Here is an 18,848-nt window from a genome sequence, read left to right on the forward strand (position 1 = left end):
AACTGGGGCCCCAGGCGGTCCAGGCTACAACTTAAACATAGAAATATGTAGGAAAATTGTTTAAAAATCTTCATATCAAGAACCACTGCACCAGAAATTCCAATATTTATACAAAAGCTTGTATGTATAGTGAAGATTCAAAATTATAAAAATTATGACCCCCGTACTAAATCTGGGTCTCCAGGCAGGGTTCAAAGATTAACATAGAAATAAATAGGATAAATGTTTTAAAATCATCTCCTCAAGAACCACTGCACCAGAAATGCCAAAATTTATACATAAGCTTGTATGTATAGTGAAGATTCAAAATTGTTAAAATTGTGACCCCCGGGCATAAACTGGGCCCCCAGGCGGGGTTCAAAGTTTAACATATATAAAAAAAATTTAAAAATCTTCTTCTTAAGAATTACAATGCAACAGTTTGGGATATCACTATGCATACATTGGCAATTGTAGATTCTAAAGTGTTAAAATCATGACCCTCGGACTTTTACTGGGGCATCAAGAGGGGTTCAAAGTTTAACATAGAAATATATAGGAAACATGATTAAAAAAATCTTTTCGAGAACTACAATGTCATACTTTGTGAGATTACTTTACTTGGATCCTCAAATAGTGAAAACTTTAAAATATAGAAGCGATCTAATACTGGGGCCCCAGGAGAAGGGGTTCAATGTTTCACATAGAAAGATAGGAGGGAACATGTTTAAAAATCTTATGGAGGAGAACTACAATGCTTAAATTTGTGAGATTACTATGCAAGCATTCTCAAATTGTAAAGTTTCTTAATTGTGGAAGCCGTGACCCCCAGACTAATATTGGGGCCCAAGAAGGGGTTCAAAATTAACATAGAAATATATAGGGAACATGTTTAAAAATCTTCTTCTCAAGAACTACAGTGCAACAGTTTGTGAGATTACTATGCAAGAATCATTGGCTATTGTAGATTCTAAATTGGTAAAATCGTGACCCCCGGACTAATACTGGGGCCCCAAGACCCCCAGACCAATACTGAGGCCCCAGATGGGGTTCAAAGTTTAAGATAGAAATATATATAGAGTTTGTTTAAAAATTTTCCTCTTGAGAACTACAATGCTACAGTTTGTGAGATTACAATGCAAGGATCCTCAAATAGTGTAGTTGTTAAAGCCAATCATAAACCCCAGACCAATACTGGGGCCCCAGAAAGGGGTTCAAAGTTTAAAATAGAAATAACATATGCTATGAAATAGAATGTTACAAGGAACTGTTGTTCAGGTGAGCGATGTGGCCCATGGGCCTCTTGTTTTAGACTTGCTGTTTAATGATTTGTACTCTACTTTGAAGAGAGTTATTTCCCTTTGTTCAATTGAAATACATGTATACATTATAGTTGGAGAAAAGATGGTGTCTGACTAACTAGCACATACTGTTACATTATACAAGTTCATAATTCTCTTGAATGGAATGATTTTTTTTTTATTTCAGACCAAAATCAAACAATTTAGTCCTCAAATATATGTACTTCTATCAGTTTTCTATATAGTATTTTTCTCTAGTGTTTAACTATCAAATGGCCAATTCTGATTTAAAACCTGGGCGGTCGTGTGGTTAAGACCAATCCATAGATTGTTTAAATCAGTCCATCAGTAACAGTAAAAAGAACACGTGTTGCTGCAATGAATTTATTTCCTTAAACTATTAATTTATGTGTTTGTTTATAACTTGTGTGCTTCTAGCTAGTCGATCCTCATTAGGGAATCGGACATACCATGGTGACAAATCATGACACGCCAATATTAATGTCTGTGTGGTTTCCAATATGTCAGCCCCATACAGGATATTATAATTATTATTATATTATATATTATTGTTTCAATAGCAAGATATTGATCATAAGGTCAGCTTGTCCATTAATTAACTGAGGAAGGAATCTTTTCATTTGCTTAGTATGAAAATATGATATGAAGTTATATATGACCTTTTGGAATCATTTGTTACAAGGTCAGGTTAAGATCAGGTCATAGTCTTCTCTTTAAAAATTAGGGTGGTAACTTACACCTTGAAGATTGGGAGTGAGACTGTAATAATTAACATACATGTATTCAAAATCTAGTTACCATTTGAAAAACAGCCGCTTTCAAACTATTATAATTACTTACAGATAAGTAACTAACTAATAATTCTTTAATTAAACAATGGCGTCACGGCGTTGAGCAAGACCCTCATCTCCAGAAAACCAATCATGTTAAATCTACTTCTTTTTACAGGTATATCTTTAGGTAAAAAATAATACATGCACCACAGAAGATCCATCGGTCGGATGGAATTACCAAATTCAAATAAATTTAAGTTTTCCATGCATATGATGAAAACCGAGAGACGTCGTTTATATTTTAAAGATATTAATTGACTGAAAAACAAAATTAATATTGTACATTTAATTAGAGAGAAAGAACATATAATTAACTGATTTTCCACTCATATCATGTTTAACGAACGAATGCTTACAAACGCTCTCAAAATCACAATCGTATAGAAGAACACATTTTTAGCACTTTTTCGAAGCTAAAGAACACATTTTTAGCACATTTTTGAAGCTTATGAATAAATTGTGTTCGCAAGCATAAACGAAAAATGTTTGAGAATAAACACGTTTTACTTGCAATATAACGCGAATAATTATTCAAAATGAACGTTTATTTTTGCTTTTATAAATGAACTTCATTTTTGCCATCATAATTTCAATCTTTACAAAAACAACATACGGCCAGGATGCCAGATCAAAATGAAATAATTTACCAAACTAATTAACATTCGAAATCGAAGTTTTGTGGTACTACAAGCACTTGTTTCTGCGAAAAAATTAACTTCAATTTTGCCTAAAATTGGCTTCTAAAATATTACATTATTGACCCATACTTTTAGGTTTTTTTTCCTGAATTTATAAGATTTGTCTGACAAGTATGTTATAGAACCATTTTAACAAGAGCTTAACTTTGGGTAGTTGTGTCAAACAGCATTGTAACGTAGGCCTGTCTATTTCACTGCTGGCTACTCATCCATTGCTATTTGAAATCAACAAGATTTGTCTGGCTTTGCGCAGTCGGTGCATATTTCGCTTGAAACCGCGTCATTTTTAATTTGTTTTGACGCAAGAAATAGATAGCTACCTCCAACCGAAAGTCCAAGGTCTTGTTAAAATGGTTTTAATTTGAGTAAAAGTTTGAGACTTTTACATGATTTCATTGCATGTTGAAATGTTAATGACTTAAAACAAAAAGGTCAAAATATTATTCATAGAACTTTTTCAGAATAATTATTTTAATTTTATTTAATATAAATAAATTGTAGACTAAATTTGTACATGTATATGATACCATGGTTCATTCCGATTAAAAATGATAGAGGGAAAACTGATTTATCTGTAAGTTGCACTTTCAATGCAGAAAGGTCAAGTTAAATGCACCGTTGCGGCAAAAGATCCCCAATTTTTGTTTAATTTTCTACTCCTAGTTTATACCAAAAACGTTAAGTTGGTCAAACAAGGTTTACATACCAGCTGTCCAAGTATAATGTACATTTTTGAAACTTTGATTAGTTAAAGCAATTTGAGCTGCAATTTTCATGCTCATTTTTTTTTCACAAAAATGTTATTTTCTACTAGAATGACAAAAAATATCATGGTTTATTAATTTCCGTTAGCCTTATTTTTGTTGGAAAAGCTGTTAAGAAGCCTTAATTGAAGAAAACTTGAATCATTGTCGTCCTGTACAAAAATTGATCTCCTTTATATTCCTTAGAAGAGAAATCTTTCTTCTGACAAAAATAGATGATTTTTAAAATCTTATTTATCATAAAAGTTTAAGTTACATGCAAACTTAACATACTAGCAGGGTTTTGCAGCAGAAATACAGCTCATATTGCTTAAGCCTAACAAGATCCCTTTCCAAAGAGAGAGATGACTCACATAATCAAGAGATGACGACAAATCTTCAAAACGTTTTAATATCTATCGGCCACAGGCACGTAGCATTGTTTTTTTTTAAAGTGTGGGGGGGGGGGGGGGGGGGAGACTCATCGACAAAAATATAGACAAGCCAAAAAAAAGTGAATTCCCAAAATCATGAAACTCCTATTCCGTAAGGGGGGGGGGGGGGGGTAGCGTAGTCTACCTATAACTTCATTGTCTAGCTTAATTTCGTTATTTTTTTTTTACATTCTCCCGAAAAAAGTGGGGAGGGGGGGGAACTCCATGATAATTCAATTTTTTATATGTAAATTTTTACAAAAATCTTTGCTGCGAGCAGCTCCCCCCTCCCCTGCCCCCCCCCCCCCCCCCCCCCCCCCGATGCTACGTCCCTGGGTCAGAAGGAAAAATACCGGGCCATGACTGTAAAGGACGTGGATAGAAAGGATATACCGGTATGCCGAATGGTCCCAGGATTGCGTCCGTATAAACATCGATCCACGGGGAACACACCCGAGTGGGACTGTCGGTAAGCGTGTGTTCGACTGGTCATGCTTGAGCTTCCAGCGATTGTGATGACAACCGAAAATATTGAAAAGCCAGAGAAAGTAAAAATGGAATGTTGATTATGTTTGGCAGATTGTATTTTTTTTTTCAATATGAAAAATTGTATCATAGGAAATTAAATCATGATGGAGGCGAACGAAGCAGTATCCATTTTTGTGTGTGTTTCTGAATGGATGGGCCATTTATATTTTTCTTCTCTATCTTCGTAATTCCTTTCTCAAAAGAATAAAGTACCACACCATGTTCTTCGGAGGGGGGAATGGAATGCTGAATTAGAAATCACTAACTGACGATGATAATGTGGGCATGAAGCGTGATCAAGATATGACGTACGCTTATTACATTGCCATATAAAGAGATAATATACAATCATCAATACCCGGCGCCTAACAAATCCAATCTTTCGTTTGTTTGTTGATAACCGTTATCAACAAGCAGCGAGTCATACCTCAAGTCAGATCTGATTGTATCATATAGGTCTCTATGTGAGTTGCTGTATTGTGTAGTTTAATTTTTGAAGCGTTTTTCACTCTTTGTATTTGAGGGATGGTTTCTTGAAGGTTGTACAGTGACTGATCGAGGATAATAAGGATGGCCGACGACAAGGTTATTACAAACCAGTTTCATTTCCCTCCTCTGATATTTTCCATTCATCTTTGAAACGTGATTACATATTGCATGTCCTATTCCTACATCACAGATACGTGGTTACATATTGCATACTCCTACACAGACATGTGATTACATATTGCACGTCCTACTCCTTCTTCACGGACACGTGATTACATATTGTACGTTCTACTCAATCTTCACAGAAACGTGATTACATATTGCACGTCCTACTCCTTCTTCACAGACACGTTATTACACATTGTACGTCCTACTCCTTCTTCACGGACACGTGATTACATATTCTACGTTCTACTCCTTCTTCACAGAAACTTGATTACATATTGCATGTCACACTCCTTCTTCACAGAACGAGCAGCAGTCTCTTTTAGCCGGTGATGACGTCACAACACAACACGTGCCTCTCTTTAGGAAACTGTGTTACGCCATAGGAGGACCTCCCTATCAAATCACCAACACAGTCATTAACTTTTTCCTGAGCATATTCTTACTAGAAGTTGCAGAGGTACAATAAAAAAATTATATTTATTTACATGTACATGTCATTGAAATGAAATTTGCATTTGACATATTTAACTATAGAGAACTTGTAATCATCTACAATGCCCGACCTTTTTGGAAGGGTGTGTGTGTGGGGGGGGGGGGGGGAGGGGGGGGGGTGACTACGTCTTTTTTATCAACTCTGGTTTTTGGACGACTGAAAATTTTATTGAGACCATCTCCAACGTCTAAATGAGCATAGATAAGAAATCAATACTGTGCTGATTGGGGGAATTTCTATCTAAATACTAAAATATATATAGATACTCCTGAATATAAACAAACGAGATCAGAAGAAATGATATCTCGATACGTGCATTCCTTTTAAAAGTTTATCTCCACACCTTCTTCCCAGCAATTAGCTGCAATGACAAAAGAAATTCCGACCTATAGCGATAGACTCGGGTCGACGACTTATCCCTCAAAGATTTCATTCAATTTCTCAGAAAAATGACATTGTAATATCCTTCAAGTGAAATGACTGGCAGTCATTCCAAACAAACCACGTTGTTAATAAACCACATATGTTAGTAACATTTCAAAATCAATTCAAAGAATTCAATTCGTCTCAGTGTAACCGCAATTATCACCGCCTTTTAAAAGATTTTTATTATTGTCATTATCTCATTCTGACCCGCCAAGTGCTATGATGCATCATCATCATCATCATCACCATCATCATCATCCTTAATGCTGACAAGAGGTTATGAACGTTAAGATTCTATCATCGTTTTTTTTTTAATTATGACAACTGTTTTATTACATTTATAACAGCTTCGTCCTTCCTACGTCGCCATAATTGTCTTTGGGGGTAAAGTTTGGGACGCCATCACCGACCCATTGTGTGGCTATTTCGTCAACAGAACAAGGACCCGGTTTGGGCAGTTTAAACCATGGTAGGCGAAATGAGATGTCGTCGTCTTCACATCTACGTTACATAATCATGAAAGATCAATCTGATTACGTTAAATCACGTATCTTTCATTTCCATAACTAATGATTTAAAAGTAAAAAAAAAATGTGTTGGTTCAAAACTTCCCCTGTTCTGTATGTAGAGATTGGATGTACATATACATATATATTACAATTACAATTTGGATTTCCCCCTGGGTCTCTTTTTATTACGAAAGCCAATTGAGCTCATTTTCGTGTTACTTAGTAATTACCAGAATAACGCATTTTTTCGCAATAGTTCCACGTTGATTTGCGAAAGTTTCGCGTTTATTCGCGAAAAAAAAAATTACCTTAATAAAATAGATAGGTAAAGTTAGCTACTAGTAACTGGCTACTAGTAACAAGAAAAGCTAGATACTAGTAACTGGCTACCATGCAGATTAAATAAAAGTTGGCTACTAGTAACTGGCTACGAGAAGTAAGAAAAGCTAGCTACTAGTGACTGGCTGCGAGATGAAAGAAACTTGGCTTCTAGTTACTAGTTACTGTCCAAGTGAGAAAACATACCTAGGATTTCTATTTGTGTTCTTAATATGTACATTGCACTATATTATCATTTACTCATATTCCTCTCATACTCTCATCGATAATTGGTGCATTTCGTTTAAATATCTCTATTTTAGACAATATTGTCTAGTTGACTCAAGAAGCTATACTTATAGATTGAAAATATCAAAAAAGTGTTATTAATTATAGCAATCTATCATGTCATCCTCTTCATATTACAACAAAATTACTCAGATATCTCTCTTAATCTTGTCAGCCACCAGTGCATTTCGTTTCACTATCTCTATTTTAAAGACAATTTTTTCATGCAACTCAAGTAGCCGTACATAAAGATTAAATACATCTTCAAGGGTTGTTAATATCAACATTTCTTCAAGTCATCCACATTATATTACGACACAATTACTCAGAAATCTCTCTTTATGTAGTCAGCTACTAGTGCATTTTGTTACAAATATCTTTATTTTTTGGCGGTTTTGTCAATATATCTCAAGTAGCTGTATATATAGATTGAAGATATATGCCAGTCTTGCTAATATCAACATTCTGTCAACTCATCCACATATAATATGCACAACACAATTACTCAGATATCTCTCTTTATGTAGTCAGCTACTAGTGCATTTTGTTACAAATATCTTTATTTTTTGGCGGTTTTGTCAATACATGTATATCTCAAGTAGCTGTATATATAGATTGAAGATATATGCCAGTCTTGCTAATATTAACATTCTGTCAAGTTATCCACATCATATTACGACACAATTACTCAGATATCTCTCTTTATGTAGTCAGCTACTAGTGCATTTTGTTACAAATATCTTTATTTTTTGGCGGTTTTGTCAATATATCTCAAGTAGCTGTATATATAGATTGAAGATATATGCCAGTCTTGCTAATATTAACATTCTGTCAAGTTATCCACATCATATTACGACACAATTACTCAGATATCTCTCTTTATGTAGTCAGCTACTAGTGCATTTTGTTACAAATATCTTTATTTTTTGGCGGTTTTGTCAATCTATCTCAAGTAGCTGTATATATAAATTGAAGATATCGACAAATGTGGTCAATTTGAACATTCTATAAGGTCACCTACATGATATTACGACACAATTTCTCAGATATCTCTTTAAATCTCTTCAGCCACTAGTACATTTTGTTACAAATATCTTTATTTTTTAGGGTTTTGTCAACATATCTCAAGTAACTGTATATATAGATTGATGATATGTACTAGTCTTGCTTATTTGAACATTTGATGAGATGATATTACGGCACAATTACTCAGATATCTCTCTTTATGTTGTCAGCTACTAGTGCATTTTGTTACAAATATCTTTATTTTTTGGCGGTTTTGTCAATATATCTTAAGTAGCTATATATATAGATTGAAGATATATGCCAATCTTGCTAATATCAACATTCTGTCAAGTCATCCACATCATATTACGACACAATTATTAGATATCTCTCTTTATGTAGTCAGCTACTAGTGCATTTTGTTACAAATATCTTTATTTTTTGGCGGTTTTGTCAATTTATCTCAAGTAGCTGTATATTTAAATTGAAGATATATGCCAGTCTTGCTAATATCAACATTCTGTCAACTCATCCACATCATATTACAACACAATTACTCAGATATCTCTCTTTATTTAGTCAGCTACTAGTGCATTTTGTTACAAATATCTTTATTTTTTGGCGGTTTTGTCAATATATCTCAAGTAGCTGTACATATAAAATGAGGATATATGCCAGTCTTGCTCATATCAACATTCTCTTTATGTCGCGGTTATAAAACGTCATAAAGAGAGATATCTGAGTAATTGTGTCGTAATATGATGTGGATGACTTGACAGAATGTTGATATTAGCAAGACTGGCATATATCTTCAATCTATATATACAGCTACTTGAGATATATACATGTATTGACAAAACCGCCAAAAAATAAAGATATTTGTAACAAAATGCACTAGTAGCTGACTACATAAAGAGAGATATCTGAGTAATTGTGTTGTGCATATTATATGTGGATGAGTTGACAGAATGTTGATATTAGCAAGACTGGCATATATCTTCAATCTATATATACAGCTACTTAAGGTATATTGACAAAACCGCCAAAAAATAAAGATATTTGTAACAAATGCATTAGTAGCTGACTACATAAAGAGAGATATCTGAGTAATTGTGTCGTAATATTATGTGGATGACTTGAAGGAATGTTGATATTAACAACCCTTGAAGATGTATTTAATCTTTATGTACGGCTACTTGAGTTGCATGAAAAAATTGTCTTTAAAATAGATATAGTGAAACGAAATGCACTGGTAGCTGACAATATTAAGAGAGATATCTGAGTAATTTTGTTGTAATATGAAGAGGATGACATGATAGATTGCTATAATTAATAACACTTTTTTGATATTTTCAATCTATCAGTACAGCTACTTGAGTCAACTAGACAATATTGTCTAAAATAGAGATATTTTAAAACGAAATGCACCAATTATCGATGAGAGTATGAGAGGAATATGAGTAAATGATAATATAGTGCAATGTACATATTAAGAACACAAATAGAAATCCTAGGTATGTTTTCTCACTTTGACAGTAACTAGTAACTAGAAGCCAAGTTTCTTTCATCTCGTAGCCAGTTACTAGTAGCCAGTTACTATTGTTATACTTTCATGTTAAATACTGAAATCTGATTGGCTAAGACGCAGTTAATAATATTTTCTATTACCCTCAGCGTTAGCAACGCACTTGGCAACGGGTAACATTAAAAAATGTTACATGCGTGAAATTTATGCGCGTACGGTTTGCTGTAGAATTCACGTTATTCCTATATAAAAGCAGTAAAATTTTCTTAAAACTTTTAAAAAATACATTCAGTATAACAAAATAAATAGTGCCTGTTTGGGAGGATAACAGTTGAAATTGACACCCCTCGAAAACCATTGTCAACCTCCGCTTCGCGTCGGTTGACAATGGTGTTCTCGGGGTGTCAATTTCAACTGTTACCCTCCCAAACAGGCACTATTTATATAGTAGCCAACTTTACCTATCTTACGAAAATAAGGTCAATGGGCTTTCGTAATTAATAATACAGCAACTTGAACAGAAGAATTTTGCACCTTAAAATGCTTTTCAACAGATACATGTAGTAACGAATTTCTCACAGGATTCTCCTCTCCACCCCTCTGGCCTGTGTGGCGTATTTTTTCCTCTGGTACGTGCCAGATTTTAGCGAGGAGGCTAAGGTCGCCTGGTATTTCACGTGGTACTGCCTATTTCAAGGTTTCCTATCGGTGAGTTTTCAGGTCTCTCTGGTGTATTATAAGGTCTCTTTGCATCAAAATGTTTTTATTATTCTCAACCGTATTTCAACAACAAGTAAAAAGAATTTAAAATAGAAACCTATATTTTCCCAGGGAATACATGTACCATATACTGCTATGACGATGTACATAAGTAAGGACCAGCGACAGAGGGACTCTGCCACAGCCTACAGTGCGTGCAGATAACCAATTATCACTGTTGAGCTAATGTTTAGTACATGTATATCATTTTATACATACATATTCTCTTTATCTGCTTCTGTGTAAACATTTCAGAAATATCACAATTTCTATGCTGCCGTAATTTTATAGTATATGCAATGGTCATCTCATTTCAAACCACACAAGTATAGTAAGTTAAGGTGGTATGGGACATCTGTCGATATTACTGTGGATAATAGTAGACAATAATCAAAATATTATCATTGTTTTAAAATTTGTAAATTTTACAATATTTGACCAATGAATGTTTTAAATTTTGGGGAAAGGTAAAAATTTTAAAGATTTTATTGTTTATTTCGATCGGAAGTAAGTCACAATATGGAGGTGTCCCACACCACCGTAAACTGCTAGAATCGATATGCACCCACCAGTCTCCCATACGGTTGGTGAACATATGCGTTTCCGACCATACAATGTACTAAAATATATCTAAATCTGAATCGTAGGAATGGTTTTTGAAGCTTTGGGCGTGCTCATGGCTGCTACAGTGCAAGGTGTTTTTGTGAATTCTACGAGAGTTGCAGGCGACTGCGCCAAGAATGGAGAAGAATCTTCAACAGTGGCACCAGAACAATTGGACGATGAAGTATTTTTTTTTCTTCTGATTAACAACGAAAATCTGCGGCTAAGTCATTATTATTCGTGCAGAGTCATCTTTGGTTACGAATTCCAAAAAGTAGTGTTTATATTTCCGCTATTTTCTAAAAATACATAAATGTCACAAATCCCGACCGATATACTAGAGATCTGAAATGTTTATTGCATGACTGAGATTTTACCTGCAGTACCATTAATTCATCTGTAATTAGGTTAGATAGATACTCTGACATGGGTCATGGTCGTCCAGAAGCCAAGGTTTTTTCGTGATGTTTTGCAGAAGAGGTCCTACTTACAGGGTTCCATTGTCGTCATAGCCACGTGCGTTTTTTGCTCTGTCGTCTGCGTTTTGGGAACGAAAGAGTGTGATGGTATTTACTCACAAAACTAAATTCTAAAGTAATTTTGCCGGACTACATGCTTTTATTTGAAAAAATTACACATCATATATTCTTTTGCAATTAAGTACACATATATATTTATACGATGCATCACTTTGATATGTTCTAGTTTTTTTAAGTATTAAATATATAGTTAAGAAATTGAAATATGTGTTTTTTAGATGTGATTGAAGGGCACAGCGACGGTTTTCTGACGGGCCTTCGTGCAGTACTGACTTTCCCGCCCTATGTCCGCTTGTCTGTCTGTTTCCTCTTTCTCTCACTGGCTATTGCTGTACGGAGCATATTATTACGTATTACAAAGTTTCAGTTTTGATAGAATAAATGTATAATGAAATCGATATGATCAGGATTTTTTAAAATGATAAATGAGACCGTTTTGATGTTTTTTCAATGCTTCTCTTAAAAGGAATATTTTTGTAATATTAGTGAAAAACTGAAATATTTAAAGATATATGAGATGTTTTGGAATAAAAAGTTTAAAAGTTCAAACATTGATTCCTCGGTCGACTGACAGCTGTGCTCTGTCCAGATTATAATTAGATATTTATGAGAATGGTAGAGTACAAACATGTAATTTGATACATTTTATGTCGTGTGTTTTTTGTTTGTTTTTTGTTTTGGTCTATTTTTATCATCATCAGCATTATTTTGAAGATTGTTCAAGGAAACTTGGCCCTATTTTGTACTCATAGTCTAGATCTGGGAGACGATTTCTCCTTATTCATCATCATTTTACTGGTGAGTTGCGCACCCGCCAAGATTCTTAATTTTAGTATAGCATGTACGAGTATATGTAATTAAGCAATGCGTGCACACCGCAAGTCACGATCTTTATACAGACGACATTTCATGGCGCACTTTGAATTTGAACAACCTTGAAATATGTAAATTTAAAAAAATGGTGGTGAATAACCGATGATTGATACATATTTTTGTTTAAAAGTGATGATTGGCTTAATTTTTCTTTTCTTTTTTTGACAAGGTTTCTTCAATAGCATCAATGCCAATATGGCAATTTATTTTGAGGAAATTTGGCAAAAAGTCGGCATTCGCAGCTGGAATGATAGTAAGAAACATTGCACAAACATGTAAAGAAACAAAAGATACATGACATGTGGAGTTGAAATAAACAAAGATGCATGGCACATACATGTAAAAAAAAAAACTGAGTCGAAAGTGATTGTAAAAAACATGACACATGTATACATGTAATGGAACAAGAATGAACGATAACTACATGACACGTGTCGAGAGTTGTTCGTGTCACTGTCAGCGGATTTCTACAATTGTCATTTACATCAACTTATTTGATCACTTTCAGATATTTATACCCATACTTGTATCGCAGCTGTATGTAGAAGATAGTGTTTACGTTTACATACCTATTCTGATACTGGCGGGGTTCAGTATAGCTGTTGCGCTACTGTTGCCATGGTAAGATTAAAGAGGAAGCACATGCAATTAATCAAATTTTTAAAAGAGAAACAAAATATAGGATTTCTTCTGTACATGAATTCATAAATGACGTAAAATGGTTATGGATATATCTAATAAAACAAGTTATTTTTAATGAGGAAACGAGCAGTCTTATCAGGGTATATTATCAGGGTATATATTCTATTGTAGGTCCATGCTGCCTGATGTGATTGATGAATTCATGATCTCCACAGGAGAAAGAAAAGACGCCATTTTCTACTCCTTTTACGTTTTCTTTAACAAGTTAGCGGCGGGCCTAGGGTTAGGGATATCGCAGGTGGCGCTACAGTTAGTTTTGTCTGTCTGTCCGTCTGTTTACATCAGAATCCTAAAGTTTTATGTTTTGAAGACTTTAAATAGTACAGCGCACATTCATACGTAATACGGAACACTATAAATTAATAATTAAGCATATTAATGTACTCTTTTCAAGAAAAGCGACGCAAATGAAATAGCTGCAAAATTCTTTACGCGGTGTACACACTATTCATGTGGAAATGAGTTTTGAATACCACGTTATTGATCTGGTGCTTTAAAAGTACATTTAAACAATAAAATGCTTTCTTTGGTGATTCATTCGGGATATGAAGGTGGCGACATTGCAGAAAAATTACATAACCCGAGTTAGCGGGTTATTTCTGCAATGATTGTTACCTTCATAATCTGCATGAATCATCAAAGAAAGCAATTTATCGTTTCTATTTACATCTTTCTTTTAACTAATTAATAAGTAAGTAAAATTCACTAAATTACTGTTAACGTACATAAGTACGTTAGCTGAAAGAAACAGGCAAAACTTTGAGTCTGACATCATCATGATTATTTCGTGCAGTCCGTGATTTTTCTTAGGTCGCTGTAGGTTACGACCAATCGATAAACAGGGCGTGTCGATTTCAGTCCTGTCAGTTTCATGTCAGTTTCAGCCACTGTAGATTTCGACCAATTGAAAAACGGGGCGTGTAGATTTCAGTTTGGCTGTTTCTAAAGAGCTATGAATTGACTATAAGTTTCCGTAAGAAGTATAGAAAATCATACTATAAAATAGGTAGATGTAAATATACATTTATATACTCTTTTTTGAAAACTGCCGAGTTCAAATGTTGCTCATAAAAATACGACTTTTAAAAATTGATAGTAATATATACATAGTCTTCAATTGAACTGACCGAGCGATTACTTTGTAGACTGGGTGGTTACGTGAGTGGTGCCTGTGACCAGTCTAAAGACGTGGGGCTTGCCCTGCGCCTCCTGGTGGTTCCCGGGCCGGTCATATTCGTCCTGGTGGCCCTTCTTCTTCTTTGGGCCTACCCAATCAACGAGGCTAGGAGAATGTATAACATAGAGCGCCTGGAGAAAATCAGGTACAATACAGGATATACATGTGTATGGACACAATCAGGTACACTACTGGAGAAAATCAGGTACAATACAGGGCGTCTGGAGAAAATCAGGTATAATACAGGGCGTCTGGAGAAAATCAGGTATAATACAGGGCGACTGGAAAAAATCAGATACAATACAGGGCATCTGGATAAAATCAGATACAATACAGGGCATCTGGATAAATTCAGTTTCAATACAGGGCGTCTGGATAAAAGCAGGTACAATACAGGGCGTCTGGATAAAATCAGATACAAAACAGGGCATCTGGATAAAAGCAGGTACAAGGCGTCTGGATAAAATCAGGTACAATACAGGGCGTCTGGATAAAATCTGGCATCTGGATAAAAGCAGGTACAAGGCGCCTGGATAAAAGCGATAAAAGCAGGTACAATAGAAGGCGTCTTGATAAAATCAGGTACACTACAGGGCTTTTTGATAAAATCAAGTACAATATAGAGCGCCGGGATAAAAATCAGGAAAAATCTTGTTATCTTTGCTTAAGCTATCGTGTAACATAATGTAGCCTGCACTAATTCTGTTTAACTAAATGAATACAATACACCTTTATGATAGTCGAATGAAATTAACATATGGTATATATAGTATACACGGTATATATGGACACATAGTCACTGCCTCTTGATAAATATCCATTGATATTTAATGAAATCGTTTGCAGTATCCCCTCACTACCACGGTATAAAATCGCGAGAAACAAACACTCCCCAGCCCCCTAAAAAATACAAATACCACTGGAGATGCACTTTGGGAATAGAATTTATAAAAATTTTGTGTTGAGCTATATTATGTTAGCTTAGCAGAATAATGTTTTTAAATCTAGATATTGATTGTTGTGACAAACAAACCCACGAACTAAATTCCAGTGACGTACGTGAAAGGAAGTATTAATCAAGAATACACCTGTCCTTTTGATCAAAGTATGTCATGCTGACGTCGAAAGATCAATGTAATGTGTGAACATGTGAATAGGAATATGAAAAAAATGTAGGTTATAAAGATGATATCTGCTTATATATATGCCAGTAAGCGGGTTTATTATTGACTGAAAATTGTAAGATGGGAGATAAGTTAATTTTTTTCTTAAGTTTCCCGTCAAGTTAATTTAAGAAATGAATTATAGATAAAAGGAGAAAAAGTATACCTAGTAAAAAACAAAACAAAAGGAAAATAGCCTGATCCATGGCCTCTTGGTTTCGAAAGGGAAATTCTAATTATTCTATATACTAAATAGCGCTTCATAAATAATACCGCATTTATCAAAGGAAATTATTCATGTTCGTATACAGTTCAACTGGTTTAATCATCTATTATCCATGAATATATATATTTTTTAAATTGCATGACAAATAAAAAGGTGCAATATTTAAACGTGATTAAGTACGAAGTAGTAACGCACGAAAGACAAGAAGCCAGCAGTAAAAATCCACTTGAACTACATTAATTTTTTATATTAGGGTAATAGTAAGTAAATAAAATTGTTTGTTTAGTTTGACATAGAAAACTCTAATGTTGTATTTTTTGCTTATTTACCGAGTGGCGGTAAGTTACAATGCAACAACCCCAGAAATTTCGCTTCAAGTACATCACCAGTAAAAAAAAATCAGGGCCCGCGAAAGCATACAATTTGGCCGGGGTCATTCTTCATCTATAATATTGTCTGAGACAGCAACAGCAACTATAAGTCTAGCGCATCAAGTGTCACACACCGCAATATCAGTAACAAAGATTTAGAACAGGCCCCGTCGTCACAAATTTTCCAAAAGCCAATACTCAGCCTCAATTGCGAGTTTTGGCCCCTTTATGCACATTTCTATTAAGAATTAGAGTTGAGGGATTGGTAAATTATGTGACGACGGGACCAGGTAAAATAATTAATGAACTTACCGGTAAGACATTCGCAGATCCCGCACATACAGTGGAAAGTTTTCCTAAAAAACTATTTAAGTAAGATCTGAAATTGACCAAACAATGCCATAATATTCCAAGAGTGTTGAAATTGGAAGTCGCATTCCTTTGATATTTCGCATACATGTATTCCTTGATTTAATATTGTTATTGAAGTTTTGAGACCACAATTTCAAATCAATTTTTTTTGTTGGGTGTGGGGAGGGGGTGGTTGGGTTTTTGGGCAATTTTCAAAGGTTCGTGGGGAGGTAATTTCGTGAACTGAGTATGGAGATAGTTAAAGACTGTGCTCACTGAGGATGTAATTTCGACGGTAAGGGTGCCAACAAATTCCATGAAAACTGAGTCACCGCACATTCCTGTGTGATTCAACAATACATCATTCCAAAACCGTTTGGTGTCATTCTTATTAACTGCATGTGCATTTAAATAATGTGCAACTTCAACTTTGATTCAACAATATATCATTTTAAAACCATTTAATAGCATTCTTATCAACCGCATGCGCATTTAAATAATTTTTTTCCATTTCCAACAAAATTCGTTCTCTTTTTACTCAATTAAAAACAATTGCATACAAATTACAGATAGAGGTTGGCAGATTTTGTAGCCCTATTATTCCAAGGGACGAAAGATATTGTATTGTCACACTGTTGTTGAAGATGATTATCATTTTTTATTTGTATGTCCTCTTTAACAACTATGAAGTGAATATTGTTAACTTTTTAATAACGCATGTATATCTTATAAATTTTTTGACCCAGCAGATGTTAAATCAACAAGAAATATATTTGTAACTTCATACGTGATGCATTTAACATAAGAAAATCTTTGTACTAATTATATTTGTATACTGTTTGTGTGACTTGCGCTACATGTAGTTTTTGTCAATTAAATGAATTGAATTGAATAATGCACAACTCCCGAAATAAAATGTTACCAAGCAAGCTCACGCATTTTGTCATATTGTAGAGAGGAGGGCGAACAGAAGCAGGACTCACCCCTACCACCGGACGAATACACCATTGACCAAAGTCTCAGCTATGAGAGCGTTATGGTGACCAGTACAGAAATATAATAGCCATAGTTTCCTATATAGCTTCTATAACCTTGATCTTTGCTTCACTATTCCTTATTTTAGGTTAGGCTAATTTTCGAAGGAACTGTTACTAAATATTATTATGGAGCTTCATACTACGTTGTTTATGAAAAAAAATCTGTTCTTTTCCCCTTTCCTTGGCCTTCTCTTCAATATTATCTCACTTTATTTTGCAATTCAAGTAATTTAGTCGCAAATAAGATATCCCGGATATTTCAATTATCAAATAAAACAAAAACCAATTAAACCGGTTGTCATCATATCTTGACAAAAATTGAGACCTTTGCAAAAAGACATACTGTACATAAATTTATAAACATACTAATGTACAAGAAAAACTATTCATCATATGGACTTTTCCCTAGTTTTCATGTGTTTCTTTTGCGTGTGTCTTTGTGTTTTATCTCTAATTTTTGTTTGTATGTAATCTTTGTACATATGTTTTGATAAGTCTCATTTGGCAAACGGTGCTTTATTAAAACGCATTACATGTAAAATAAAAACAAGAGTTTTCATCATACTCTAACAAATTGTTCTCACTCTCTCAGTGCAACAACGGTTTTCAATAACAGTTAATACTGTAAAAATATATCGCTGCGAAGGTAAATATCTGAAGACGACAAAAAGAGCTGTGGTTTGTACACAAGAATAGGTGGGTGGATAAGTAAGTGTGGCACGATATACGTGTACTATTTTTAATTGATCGGCGAGGAGCGCCAAAAGGCCAGGTCATGGTTACTTGTCCGTCTGTGACGTAACTGTCTATATTATGTCGCAGAGGCTGCATGGTGGGCGAGGAAAGTAGTATACTTTTAACTTCAATTTCACGATTACCGGTATTTCCTTATTTTCAATTCAAATTTTTACATGGTCCCATTAAAGTGGGGGGGGGGGGGGGCTCCATCTTAATTCAATTTTTTGTATGTAAATTTAAGAAAAATCTTTGCTGCGCAAAAAAGTGGGGTGGGGGGCAGCCCCACCCCCGATGGTACGTGCCTGTATATTGTATAAACTATATTCAGTAATTTTAACCCCTATCACCGACCCGCCGTATTAAACAAGTAAAGAGATTTACAGCCATCTTATCATCTAGATGCACCATCAAATAGCCTGTACAGATTTATTGAAAATAAAACGCAACATGCATACCATATGCAATTCATGTAGTTGAATAATAAAGACGAAATCCTTTTACGAAAACTGCACGGGGTGATTCACACGTTTTGCAATAACAACTTTTTTTTC

The 18,848-nt window shown here is 34.6% G+C and overlaps 1 protein-coding gene across 3 annotated transcripts; it reads left to right on the plus strand.

Moving 5' to 3' along the window:
- Positions 1 to 4,951: 4,951 nt before the first annotated feature.
- LOC105331425 (sodium-dependent lysophosphatidylcholine symporter 1-B) lies at positions 4,952 to 18,089 on the plus strand. 3 transcript variants are annotated; one of them, XM_066089355.1, is made up of 14 exons: positions 4,961 to 5,122; positions 5,496 to 5,651; positions 6,461 to 6,582; positions 10,340 to 10,466; positions 10,590 to 10,629; positions 11,165 to 11,304; positions 11,596 to 11,686; positions 11,878 to 11,990; positions 12,374 to 12,457; positions 12,702 to 12,785; positions 13,041 to 13,153; positions 13,346 to 13,483; positions 14,380 to 14,556; positions 17,477 to 18,089. In XM_066089355.1, the coding sequence occupies exons 1-14, from the start codon at positions 5,108 to 5,110 to the stop codon at positions 17,580 to 17,582; spliced, it is 1,506 nt and encodes a 501-aa protein (XP_065945427.1). In that variant the 5' UTR covers positions 4,961 to 5,107; the 3' UTR covers positions 17,583 to 18,089. The 3 variants fall into 3 exon arrangements, with proteins under 3 accessions (XP_065945428.1, XP_065945427.1, XP_034312561.2); XM_034456670.2 differs by having other exon boundaries at positions 10,590 to 10,668; positions 17,477 to 18,088; XM_066089356.1 differs by lacking the exon at positions 17,477 to 18,089 and having other exon boundaries at positions 4,952 to 5,122; positions 10,590 to 10,668; positions 13,346 to 13,472; positions 14,380 to 14,550.
- The last annotated feature ends 759 nt before the right edge of the window (positions 18,090 to 18,848 follow it).

This window comes from Magallana gigas, chromosome 7 (genome assembly GCF_963853765.1).
Source record: "Magallana gigas chromosome 7, xbMagGiga1.1, whole genome shotgun sequence".
NCBI classification, from domain to species: domain Eukaryota; kingdom Metazoa; phylum Mollusca; class Bivalvia; order Ostreida; family Ostreidae; genus Magallana; species Magallana gigas.

Bases quoted from the DNA above. Each gene is read 5' to 3' on its own strand.
- LOC105331425 (XM_034456670.2), top strand. The intron at 5,652-6,460 runs GTACAATAAAAA...CATTTATAACAG, and splicing joins TCTTACTAGAAGTTGCAGAG to CTTCGTCCTTCCTACGTCGC. The intron at 10,669-11,164 runs GTGCGTGCAGAT...TCTGAATCGTAG, and splicing joins GGACTCTGCCACAGCCTACA to GAATGGTTTTTGAAGCTTTG.